Source organism: Perca flavescens, chromosome 21 (assembly GCF_004354835.1).
Source record: "Perca flavescens isolate YP-PL-M2 chromosome 21, PFLA_1.0, whole genome shotgun sequence".
Taxonomy (NCBI): domain Eukaryota; kingdom Metazoa; phylum Chordata; class Actinopteri; order Perciformes; family Percidae; genus Perca; species Perca flavescens.
This window is the reverse complement of record NC_041351.1, coordinates 8,378,945-8,392,178: the sequence shown is the minus strand read 5'-3', so window position 1 is coordinate 8,392,178 and position 13,234 is coordinate 8,378,945. Positions and strand designations below refer to the sequence as shown.

At 41.3% G+C, this 13,234-nt stretch overlaps 1 protein-coding gene across 4 annotated transcripts in view; it reads left to right on the top strand.

Moving 5' to 3' along the window:
* The window catches only part of sdk2b (sidekick cell adhesion molecule 2b), a 79,019-nt gene that overhangs the window by 63,374 nt on the left and 2,411 nt on the right, over positions 1–13,234 (top strand). For all 4 annotated transcript variants that reach the window (XM_028567586.1, XM_028567587.1, XM_028567588.1 and 1 more), the window contains exons 40-43: positions 449–613; positions 754–894; positions 4,142–4,280; positions 8,961–9,090. In XM_028567586.1, coding sequence (XP_028423387.1) covers positions 449–613; positions 754–894; positions 4,142–4,280; positions 8,961–9,090 — 575 coding nt within the window. The remainder of the gene's footprint in view (positions 1–448; positions 614–753; positions 895–4,141; positions 4,281–8,960; positions 9,091–13,234) is intronic.

Genomic DNA, 13,234 nt, shown 5'->3' with positions numbered 1-13,234 from the left:
CTTCAAATCAAATTACGTCAGCTTTTCTAACTTTTGTCAGAGTTCAGCAACATGACAGATGAACTCCGGTGCTTGTTTATGTTTGTGTACGCCATTAAAAGAGTCAAACTTATATTGATGTTTACAAGCAGCGATGTGTAATAAACGGTCTCTGGCAGGATTTCCTAAGCAAGCAACATTCCTTAATTTGAAATATGGCTGTACGACTGTTTATAATGTAGATTTGGGTGCTGTAAATTTTACGGGAGCAGTGCAATTGATGGATTGTGTAATATTTGTAAGAATTATGAATTACCCTTGGGAGCTGCCAGCCAGACCGGAGCCTTATGTCAAACAAAATAAACAACCTGTTAACAAAGACATATTGACGTTGTTTAAATGTTTTACAAGTTTCATTTTCTCGTCAGACCGTTACTCACCCAAAATTACAACTTAAACTCCATTACAGATGAGGGATTGTGGGATATCCTAATCAAGGACATCCCTAAGGAAGTAACATCACACACGTTCAACATGGATATCCTGAAGCAAGGGGTCAGTTATGACTTTAGGGTAATTGGAGTGAACGACTACGGCTATGGCTCCCCAAGTCTACCTTCTCCTTCTATCTCTGGTGAGCTTTCATTTATTTATTTTTGATAACAATTTCAATTTTAAGACTAAATTGAATTTCTTAAGGTTATTCAGACATCATAAAAAAATGGCCGGTTGTTTTTAACAAACGTGAATTCCAATTGTATGTGTTTTGTCCAGCACAAAAAGTGGCGCCTTTCTACGAGGAGTGGTGGTTCCTGGTTGTGGTGGCTTTGGTGGGGCTCATTTTCATCCTGCTGCTGGTTTTCATCCTCATTATAAGAGGACAGAGCAAGAAGTATGCCAAGAAGTCTGAATCAGGTGAGTACAATTAAGTGGAGAGTTTCTAACTAAACTTCTAACTGTTATAGAAGTCTTTTACCTTCTAACCCAGTCGCATGGCGGGCCAAGAATCTGATGACTTGACTTTTTCTTATAAAAGAGTCTCACTTTATAAGGTTATTTAATGATTTACAGTTTTCAATTACCGAGCGGTGAACTTATTTGAAAAGGGTATATTCTAATTTTGCATGAATCAGATAATTGATGAGTAGCAGGAGAAAAAAAAAGCAGAGGAGAGAAGCAGGAGTAGGGGGGCATACTTGTCCATTCAGTGCAGCTCTGACATCAGCGGGTATTTCCCTCAGCTCAGCACTCCTGCCATAGCTGTTTAGCTGCGAGGCAGGGGAGGGGAGGGGGTCCCTGCGGGTCACTGCCCATCTTTCTGACTGACAGAGGAAAAACAAGGGTTTCCTTCTTACTCTAACACAAAGACGCTCTCAAAGCCTCCATATTCCCCTCTAGGAATCTGGCCCAGGCCACTGGACCTTCCCAGTGTTATTTCTTTTCCTGTGTGTTTGCGTAACTACCAACTGACCTCAAGTAGCCCTGGAGCAACCACGGAGGTCCTGGCTGAAAGTGTGAAAACCTGTAGCATTGCAAGCAAAAGCGCCTCCAAACATGAATGTACTGTAGAGCAGCATGGCAAGTCTGTCACTCTCAGTTTATAGTGTTGGCGGTTTGATTAATCATGAGGGACACTTGGGAGTCGATGCAAAATAGTTGTGTTATTGCCCATTCACATGTGATCCACAGATAGCGTTTACACAGGGAGGCACACTCATTTATCAAATTCTGAAATATTTTGTGCATGCGTTTTCATTTCTATTTTTTTTGTCTACATATAATCCTAGAAACATTAACATACTCTTATATGTGTCATTTCTACTCATAACTTTGTGATGTTGTATTCTATCGGAAATGTCTTTTGTCATTAGACCTTTAGACATTTCTCGATTCTGTGTTTAATATACTGTATAACCTGTAAAGTTTTCCATTGCGGTACATATCTGTGGTTTATTTGAAACTTTAAGAAACATTATTGCTTTAGAATCAATTTTTTTTGTATTATTAACCTCATTGTGAAAGGTCCTGTCTTTTAGTATCGCCTCAGCGTGGCTGGTCGTCATAGCGACTGCCGTGGGCGTGGCTTAGTAGCTTGCTTTTCCCATTGACATATCCCCGACGCATTTCCTGGTTCTCCGTCTCCGTAAACAACATGATATCAAAGAGATAGTTAACGTTTACTGCTCCAGATTTCCCACCGTGGTCACATATATATGACTCTAGAGTCGCTACTCGCTTTGTTTCTCTCACATATATATAACTCTAGAGTCGCTACTCGCTTTGTTTCTCTCACATATATATAACTCTAGAGTCGCTACTCGCTTTGTTTCTCTCACATATATATAACTCTAGAGTCGCTACTCGCTTTGTTTCTCTCACATATATATAACTCTAGAGTCGCTACTCGCTGCGGAGATAATCGCCGTCACTCTCTCACTTCTCCCTCACTCACTAGCTCCCCACACACACACATACGGCGACTCGACACACACATCACACATGCACACACCAGCGCACCAGTATAACCATCAGGCCACTTGTATGCTACGGAGAAAGCTCTGCGTGGAGCCTCCGGCAGCAAAAAAACACCGCTGACTAAACTATTTAAAAATGACGTCTCTCGCTGGCAATGCAGTGATCAGTGACGCTTCTTTCCAACCAATCAGCAGCATGCAGGGTTTCACGTCACCTTCTCGGCTCGCCTCAGCTCGCTTGGAACCTCGACTGAGCAGGTACTAAAAAAAGTACCTGTTAGCAGGTACCAGGTACTTTTTTTTGTAATGGAAAACCAAAAAAGGCGAGTAGAGTCGAGGCAAGGCGAGTAGGTACCATGTAATGGAAAAGCGCCATTAGTCTATATCCCCGACGTTCCACTTCCCGGATTGCTTTGTTGCCGACGGAAATTCCGCCGGATTTAGGCCGTATATCTGTTGCCTTGGGCTTTCTTTGTGTTGGAATTTTAAACTCCAGTCGATTTATGAGGACTATGGTTAACATTTTCTCAGATCTCTGCAGGGTAAATCCAAACAGCTAGCTAGACTATCTGTCCAATCCGAGTTTTCTGTTGCACGACTTTTGAACGTACACTTGTTCCACCAAAACAAGTTCCTTCCTGAGGCTATTTTGCAGAGGCACCATTGCTCCGTATGGAGCTTAGCGCCGCCCAAGACAATTGTGATTGGTTTAAAGAATTGCCATTTGACCAGAGCACGTTTTTCTCCCATCCCGGAATGTTGTGTGGGCTCGCCAGACCCTCCTCCGCAGCACTGTGGAGATAGGTCTGGCAATGGGAGACAGACTTAAAGAAATAGTTCAAACACGTTTTGGGAAATAGGCTTATTCGCTTTCGTGCTGAGAGTTAGATGAGAGGATTAATGCCACTCTCATCTCTGTCTGTTCAATATAAAGCTACAGCCAGCAGCCTGTTAGCTTATCTAACAAAGACTGGAAACAAGGGAAAACAGTTTGCCTTGCTCTGTCTGAAGGTAAGAAAATCCACAAATTAACACCCCAGGCTAGCAGTTTCCAGTCTTAATGCTAAGCTAAGCTAACCAGCTGCTGGCTCAAGCTACATTTTGTGGTATTGCTCTTTTCTTGCAACTCTCAGCAAATAAGCATATTTTCCCGAAATGATAAACTATTGCATTAAGTCACAAACATGAGTTATTGAGTTTTCTTGAACTTCCTTAAAACTTAAAAGCAAAAAAAGTCCAGTGTTTCAAGTTTTAAAAGCGAGCACCTGGCCACACACCTTGTTTTACCCTGTGTATTTAAAGCCATGCAATTAACACTATACACAGCTTTAGAAAGCAAAATATCCAAATGCCATGTTATTTTAATGGTCAGCATTTTAAGAACTGAAAGACAAACAATTGACATTGAATATAATTTCCTCGTGGAGACTTGGACTTGAGCCGTGCCCTAAAAGACATAACAACATCTCTACGATTCACTCATCCGTTATTTTTCTTCAAATGGTTCATTCATCCATGGTTACATTTAGCAACATTAATATTCAATCATCTATTTTTCATCCTTCCTAATTTTGTTCACCACTCACCCACTGACAAAAGTCATTATTTAGTTCCATTCACCCTCACGTACACTAACTTGCCTGTCCGTCTGACCTGTGGTCACACAGTGTCTCTGTACGTATGTCCAGGTAACAACTCCAACTGTAACGCTCTGACCCACGGAGACATGATCAGCCTGGATGAAGGCCGTTTCCCCACTCTGGAACTCAACAACCGAAGGCTTTCTGTGAAAAACTCTTTCTGCCGAAAGAACGGAGTCTACACCAGGTCAGTGATCTACGCAGCTATTTAAACTAGAAGCTCAATTTAAAGTCCAAATAAAATAACCATATGGTAGGATAATTGTGTTATCCGTGGAAACTTCACCTGATGCCTAAAAACATTTTCAGCTCTCCTGACAATTTGGACTAAAATCCAGTCTTCCTGCTTTTTAAACCCAGCCTATAAAAAGCTCACTACGGATTCCCTTTGAATTAGCTTCTGTATTTCAGTGAATCCCAGCTGTAGGACATGCAGCATGCTGAGACCATGACCTTGTTTAAAGCCAATCACTCGGACTGACACCTGTGCTAAGAACACAGCAGGGACTGAGTCATAAGTCCTATTTTGGATTTGACTGTACACTTTGCATTAGATCATTAATACCTGTTTCTGCAAGAGGTGGATTTTGAGACAGCTACAGTGATGTTGTTGAGGTTTGTCAGCCGTGACTGTATTTCATATGGATATCATAGCATTATGTCGTGGTACTGACTGGGAGATGTGATTTTGGGGAGACAGGTGCACTCGGATGTTAAATCCGAAAGAAATTATCCTCCTCTGTGTGTGCATATGTGTACGAGTCTGCATGTCCACATTGTGAGAAGGACATTGTTTTGTGTATGAGAATGTGTGAAATATTTGGGGTGAGTGCATCTGTATGTGAGTGTGGCCTTGAGGACAGATCAAAGCAGCTCAAGGTATTTGAGGAGCTTCCAGGCAGGTTCCTATTATGTCTCTGGGCTTGGAGGGGAAAGCTGGGAGTGAAAGAATGCACAGATGTACTTTCAGACTCAACACTCTTTGAACTCAGCCCACAGCGGAGGAACCCAAATCCCAACACCTGAGCCCCGATTATAGATTAATGCCACATCTTGATCTCCGGTCTCAGAATACCAAGTCCTCTGCCTGATACCAGGATCAGAAATCAAACGTTCTTAATCCCACTGTATCCATACGAATTCCGAGCTGAAAGCCAAAGCCATTTATGTTTGATTTTGGATACAGAGATTGTCTCTGTTTGGAGATCGATATGTCCAGAGTTTAACAAAAAGACAAATACGCATGACAGTAAATTCAACCACACAGGAAAAGCCAATGCAGTTCACTTTGAGTGACTGACAACTTAATATGTCACTACTTATATTGTCAAAATTGACAATACGATGTCTGTTCCACAGCACATCGTAGATTCTGGTTAAAAATAAACAATTGTTATGTGATCCTACAGTTTATTTAAGACATTAGCAGTCCAAATCCATCCAGACAGCACATAAACTCCTGCTTGGACTCACACACAGGAGTCTAGATATGTTTCGGGGTTGAGTTTCAACATCCAGAAAATCAATGTTTAACTGCTGTTATGATAAAAAGGGATGGGTTAAAAGCATCATTCCTGTATGGCTTTGTATCATTCTCTTCCAATAGTTTGAAACTTACTTTCACACACTGGTTTGGGGTTTAAGGAGGTCTTGGTGAAGTAATTCAGTGTAGATTAACATGGTTTTAAACACTCTTGAGTGACAAAGCTCTTGAACACTTCAGACATGTTAATGAGTCCCTACAGGCGATTGTAGCAAGAGGAGAGCCTGATAATGAGTATAGACCGGGGGCAGATTTGATTTCACCCCCTGGTTCTCTTTTCTTACGCGACATACTGCTGACTGAATATTGCTGCGAGAGGATTAAGTGGACCCTTCTCTATCCAAGTGAGAGAGCTGATAAATAATTCACGCCTCACTCAACGGTGTATGAGAGTCAAGGAGAAGAGGTGAAAGTGGACTGAGCTTCCTCAATGTTTTTAAACAGGCAGTTTGTCATAATGTCCCAGTGGGCTCCCAAGAGCATTTCTTTATATTGGCTCCAGCTCTTTGTTTGGCTGTGTTGTAAGGACTGCTGAGAAATGGAAGTTGGTAAATGTTACGCTGGATCATCCTTTTGGGAATAAGTGCAGACTGGAATTCAGAGCTGTGATAAAAAACTTTTGTTCTAGTGTTTTCTAAGTTGGACTGCATCTTAGAAAATTGGATCTCAGGGGTAATTTTACATGGCCATTATTTAAAAATGACATAAATGGTGTTTTTAACTTGCTACAAAGACGATCTAGCAGCCGTTAGATTAGGCAATCACTTTAAAGTATTCAATAATGCTGTAGTCGATATTAGTCAATAGACAAAAATGTACTCAACTACTATTCAAAAATGTCAAACTTTTATATTCTTTATTGTCATTAATTTACTTTCATTCATAACCCACAATCCATTGTTTTAACAGCTGTATGTATAATAGTGCAAATTCCAATCATAAAAGAACACATAATTATAATAGAGTAGAGAAGAAAAAGTAAAGAAAGTATGTCCATAATACAGTGAAGCCCAGTCCGCATCTACATTTATACCTTAGGTAGGACAGGAGAAATATGCATACCATGTATGACAAAATACATGTACAAATACATTAATACAAGTACATTAATACACATACACCGATCTTTTTTTTGTTGTAAATTTCATCTGTTGATTTCATCTTACATAGCACAGCTAGCTCATCCGGTTTCCAAAGAATCAATATTGCCAAGTGATTTATGCTTTTAATTTGCACAACTAGTCATTTTTTTTACCTTTGTCTACTCGGGCTTCCCTTTTGCCTTTTTTTTTTAAAGAATCTATTTTTAATAATAATACTTTCTACTTTGAATAAAACTTGAGCGATAGCTACGCTCATCTCATCCATGGAAGCCGCCATGTTGTTTGGACTGAACACTCGCTTCTCGTTGCGTCACACCTAAACCCGCCTCAAAACCAACGCTGATTGGTCGGTCGTTAGGGCGAACGGCTCCAAATTTTCTCTATCTCAAGATGCCAGACTGATCTGCGAGTGGAAAACTGGAGCTCGCGAGAAAAACATACACATAGAGATCACAGAAATCAACAGACCTGTAGTACATTGTATATAAGTAGCTCTCTGTTGTACACGTTTCAGTCCTCCACTCAAGTTAAGTGAATTAACTAGTTTAATATAACTCATTGAGCATAATTGAATTACAGCTTGCGATTTGATTTCCCTAGGGAGTTTTACAGTTTGTCCACACCACACTCTAAATACCAGCCCTTGTGAAAACTGCTGGAATTTACCCACAACATTTTTTAAATGCCTTTAACTTATATTTATTTTAGAAAAATGCTAATGTGGTTTCGACGTGTAAAGTGGTTGTGTGTGTGTGTGTGTGTGTGTGTGTGTGTGTGTGTGTGTGTGTGTGTGTGTGCGCGCGCTGCAGCCGCGACTGGCGGCCGACACTCAGGCCTGGAAAGTCAACAGGAGTCAGTATGTCCCGGTAGTCTCAGCCAAACCAGCACCAATCAGCAGAAACAGATGGGTGTTTGTTTAGCAGGACCGGCGACAGTGGAAAGTACGGAGGAGCTTAGGCACCTCGAGCTTTTTTTCCTCACATATTTACTTAAAGAAGCCCTAACTAGAGCACACCATTTTAGGAAATGTTTTTCCAGTATTTCATCTTCCTCTGCCCTCATTTTTTCTTTCTCTTTCCTTCAGCTTTTAGATTCACTCAACACCACTCCTCGACCCTATTCTCACTTAACACTACAGTACCTCTTCAATGATCCTCTTTCAGTCCTATCACTTACACTCTTTAAATATATACATCCGAATGACATATTTGATAGCCGCAGGAAGCCACTGACAGTTCAATCTGTGCAATCATTCACGTAGGCTCTGATAACATTTGCCAGAGCAAAGCCTGAGGCTACCATTTGTTTGATGACCCCTTGAGCAGCGCACTATTTCAGTTTATAATTCAGTCACAAGAGCCCAGTGGTTTGACATTCAACAGCCCACAATGAGGACTGAATCAGGGGGGATTATTCTTTCCTGGAGAGGCTGGAAGCCATCTCATGAGTGTCCCATGATTCTCATCAAGCTGAACTCCTTTACACTCAGACAGCCAGTGATACATTTGAACCTGAGATGAAGCGCTTACTGTCTCTGACTTAAGTAAGCCTGAGGGTGTACTAAAGTCATTGGGTAGCTTAATTTGCTTGTTTGTCAGAAACTGCTTTAATATGAAATATTTTATTTATTTTATTCTTATTTGCATAACTTCGGCCATAGTTTCTATTGGTTATGATAGCATTGTAATCATCAAACTGAGATCTAGGTACACAGCACCATTAATACAACAAAGGGGCAAGATCTAGAAGCAGTTAGAGGGTGGGTGTTCAGAGCGAAATCTAGGGGCTGCATGTGTGGGGGCGTGTAGTTTAAGGTATTGTGAGACCATGAAATACAATCCAGGAAGTCTAATTTGAGTAACAGATCTGTGAATGTGAATGCTTCTGACATGCCAAAACACTGCACAGCAGTTTTTAATACTAAGAGACAGGATGTTACGCAAAGTAAAGAGTAGAAATATGGCATTAAAGTTACTAAGTAATCTAGCAGGAATGTGCGTTTGCACGTATATGATTGGCCACAGCAGCGTTGCAGAAAAAGTTTAGTTTGGTTCAACTTTTTAAAAAAAGACCCAAATTGTAATAAACTGGAAGTGTACATTTCAAATTAATTTTAAATGGTACACAAGAACAATGTAAGGTTCAACAAAATGATCTGGTTAAGGACAACAATCAACTGAAATATTCTGTATTCTGATAGTCTTTCTTTATCTTTGCCCAGATCTCCTCCTAGGCCCAGCCCAGGCAGTCTTAACTATTCAGACGAGGACGTCAGCACAAAGTACAATGACCTGATCCCTGCAGAGAGCAGCAGCCTGACTGAAAAACCCTCAGAAATCTCAGACTCACAGGTACAGTAGCAACTCCATTTTTTATATAATGTATGGTCTCTGTATGTAAAGTGTTCCTCATCTGTCTGCATTTAGTGCGTATTTGTTTCATGTTTGCACCTGTCCGTGTGTGCACACCGTCGTTTCCTTGAATTCCTCGGGAATTCAGCTTTGCATTGTCAGCTGTACAGTGTATTGTGTCAGTTCATACTGTCCACATTGTGTCCTTTCTCTGTCATTCACCTGAATGCATTCGGCCTGCAAATTTCATAAGATAAAGCTACAGTAATGCATAAGGAGGGATGAGAGATTAATGACTCTGCTCACTGGCGGCAAAGCAGTTTTTAGACCAGGCAGTGACCTGTGGAGAATGTCACTCTGCAAACATCCACCTGGGATACAGGCCACTGCACTCAGCCACAGCACTTGTTATGTAAGATGGCGAGGGCACATGCACCCTGCAAAGTTTATTTTAGAGATAGTTAGGTATTGGAAGTTGTTACTCCAGCCAGGCAGTCTATCCAACTTTCCTACTGAATTCTATGTAAGTCAGGTCAGTAAAAATCCTCTCTGAGGAAAACTTAAATACTGTATTGGCTATCCACTCCTCTTCTGTGGCAGAGCCTAGCCTCATTAGTGGTGTATGTAGTCAAATATCATAGTTTTGAATCCCTTGAATTTTTAAAGTGCTCTAAGCAGACACTGTCAGCACTGATAGATGAACAAGTATTGCTAGAATGTGTAAGTTGTGCCGTTTGCTATGTGCTGAGCCAAACTGCTTTTTCCCAGTAAGTGGGTGCAATCGATAAATTGTGACTTTATCTCTGTCTCTCTCTATTCTTCCATTGATCAGTCTGTGTGCCGCCTGACTGATTTCCTGACTTTAGTCAATTTAATTTTGGGATTTAATTTATTCTCACATGCTGTTTTATTTGAATTGAAATGTCTTATATGCATATGTTGTTTCTGTTTTTGTTTATGTCGCCTCCCTCCCCAGCTTTCTGTGGTTTGGGTGAAACATCTTGCAGTCTGGTTTTTATTTAGTGTTCTCTTTTATCTACAAATCCCTCCCTCTAGGCATTTCTCAAATTATCTTGAACATCTCTCAGCTAGATACCTCCCCTAGTGTGAATTCCGCAGCCAGAAATCTCTCCCCACCTGGCCTTATCGGGACCTAAGTCCTATTTCCAGATCAAATGAAAATATCCCTACAATGAATCGTTACAGACAGGACCTTTCACAGCACGATAACATCCCCTCAAATGAATCATTTCGTCATTTCACCACCTCTCTGACATATCTACCGTTCACACTTGTGTATTGTCAAACATGGCCTTAATGCCCTAACTGCACATTCAAGGGGCTGGCGTTGGCTTCGTTGGGCTACACCACACATAGCCCTGCCTGTTTCCCTAGGGCTCCTCTGCTGTGCCCCTGACAGGCCACCATATCAGCACCCAATGGTGCTTCGAAAAAAAATCCAGGAATGCTCTTTGAAGTTTTATTGAGCGGATAACCCTGAGCTATCAGTATGACATTGTGCTGTCTGTCCTCTTTAATCCCAGGGGCTCCACCAGCAGGTATAAGTTGACTATTGTACTCCTCCTCAAGAGGGGATTTGGAGAAAGCTAACATTGACTTGGCAAGGCAACAAGGCTACCATTAGTGCTCTGCTCCCCTGCAGGTAGTTCCCTATTGACTATTTTCCTTTAGAGTATAGGCTTTCCCATTTTGCAAGGTTGTCTCTGTGGCACTCTTCTTTGTGTGTCATTTAAGGCCGAAACCAGTCAAAGATACAGTAGATGATCTCATCTCTGAGTCAGAGATGGATTGTAGATCATGCTCTCTCTGGAGAGTGGCATTCTGTGGGACCGAAATGAAAATGTCTTGCCTTCTGTTACATGCTTTCTCTCCCTTTCCTTCGTTTCTGCCTCTCTCTGTCTCACCCTTTTTCCACCCTCCCACTCCCTGTCTCTCTGGCTACTGTTGTTTTTTGGCTGGGGCTTAACCGAGAATACTCTCTGAAATGTTTGGATTGTCTCTAGAGACAACGCACCACTTTGTTTTCACTGGCCCAGTCTGTCAAATATGATGTCATAACCCAGAAAAAAGGACAGTTATGACCGCAAATAAATTACATTTTGTTTTTAATCATTTTAAGGCGTACGTGACAGAGGACAGTGAAGAGAGACAGACATTGTGGGCGAATTGAGGAATTGTGAGATGAAAACTAGCCTCATTTAGTCTTAAACTACAGACGGGTGACAAATTAAAGAAAAACAGAAAAAAAATAGTAAGGAAATGCAATGAAAGCACATGCTTGCATTACTCTCATCAAAGTACACCAGTCTGGGACAGCACTAATCTCAACAAAATCTCAAGTCCCTTGATCATAGTTGTTGTTATTGAAGCAACATACATTAAGCAGTTAAGAGAGGATTGGAGCTGCTAAAGAGGCCTATATTGCTGCCTTGATGATGACCAAATACAGCTTTACTTTGATGCAGCAGGCATTTCAGTATGCTAAACATCCCTATTCCTGTTTTTCCTCCACCCTAATTTTTTTCTTTTCGTTTCTACACAGAAATCGCTGAAAGCACACAAAAATGTATGTACTCTGAATGTCTGTGGGCTTTTTAATCCCCCTCGAACCCCACATATACTGCCTTTGTCTCTGGGGACTCCTGCTGTGTTCACTTCATCAATGAGAGTGACACAGACAGCCCCTTTTTTCTCCCCCTCCTCATTGCAATAATCCATAACTCGAGGACAAAGAACTGACCCACTCTGTCGTATACTGGGGTATGCGTCAATTTTGGGGGCATGGGGGGCCTTGCTTGCCAGGAGATTGTAGTTTCAGTCTCATGCCATTATATAAACTAAAGGAAAGTAAAATTAAAAGTTATTTACAAAGAATTTTTAACATCATTTTGAATTATAAGGTGCTTTGCGGAAAAACAAGAAACGCTGAAATGACAGCATATGCCATTTTCAGTTGAACTCTCTCTAGATTGAGGTCAGAGGTCAAAGTTCAAGAGATAGATTGTCCGAACACCTGCCCTATTTGCCGATGAAGGCCGATTTATCTACACCAAATGGTAATTTTGGCCTATATTAAATGCGCATCCATTGTTTTATTTTTCCCCTCTCCCACATTGTTCTCCCTCCTACGATGTTAGCAATTTTGTAAACAGGAACACAGGGCAACTTTATTATTCTGATGATAAAACAAACTACTGTCAAGAGGTTTCACCAGTTAATTGGATAGATGCCTTTATCTCTTTCTCTGCTTAATTTAACATCATAACGATGGCAAAAAAAAAAAAAATGTTTAATGATTGTCACTGGCAGGCTGGTATGTGTCTGTCTTACACACATCCGTGCATAATGAAGATGGTGGTTCCCTTGAAACTGAGGTGCTATGCTGCATTTCATGCCTTAAGCCTGGTTCTTTCACAGCATTCAGCTCTAGTAATTAGCTTGTAGTGAGTTGAAGTAAGGAGCTGTTTCACGCGCGGGGTGCTGTCCCAGAGGCAAATTGTCAAGCACTGGTGATGAAGCAAAAGGGGGACAGATTGCTTTATACTTGTACATAGGACATTTCAAGAGTCAGCACATCTGTTGTGCAGACTTCACAGCCAGGCAGGAGTAGGACGAAATTCACTGTGTCAACACTTGGTCTGCACTGGCTTTTCCCCACTACTACCACACACACACACACTCACACACACACACGCGCACACAGGAGTGGTGTGTCATCTCTCAATGCAGTGTTAATTCTTTTAGCGTGAGGTAATGCCACTTGAAGTGGCTCAGCATGTCTTGTTGGTCCACTGTGAATGGAACTTGTTATTGTGTTGTGTTGTGTTGTGTTGTGTTGCTAAACACGCTGGCATGACTGGAATGCTTTTCAACACTGGTTGGCCTCAAGTGTTTACAGCTGGCTAACAATATTACAAATGGACAACAAGCACAGCAGCCACTGATGCATCTCACACCCCACTGTCCTATTTGAGAAGAATAACAATGTAAAAGTGAAAGTTTTTTTTAAAAGTAGGATTATTGTGATCAACTCAATTCTGAGCCAAACCTTGCTGTGCACAATGTCTGTCTTTGATTAGTTTGTGGAAAAATAAGAGTGTGTGGGGGGCGGGGGGGGATCATT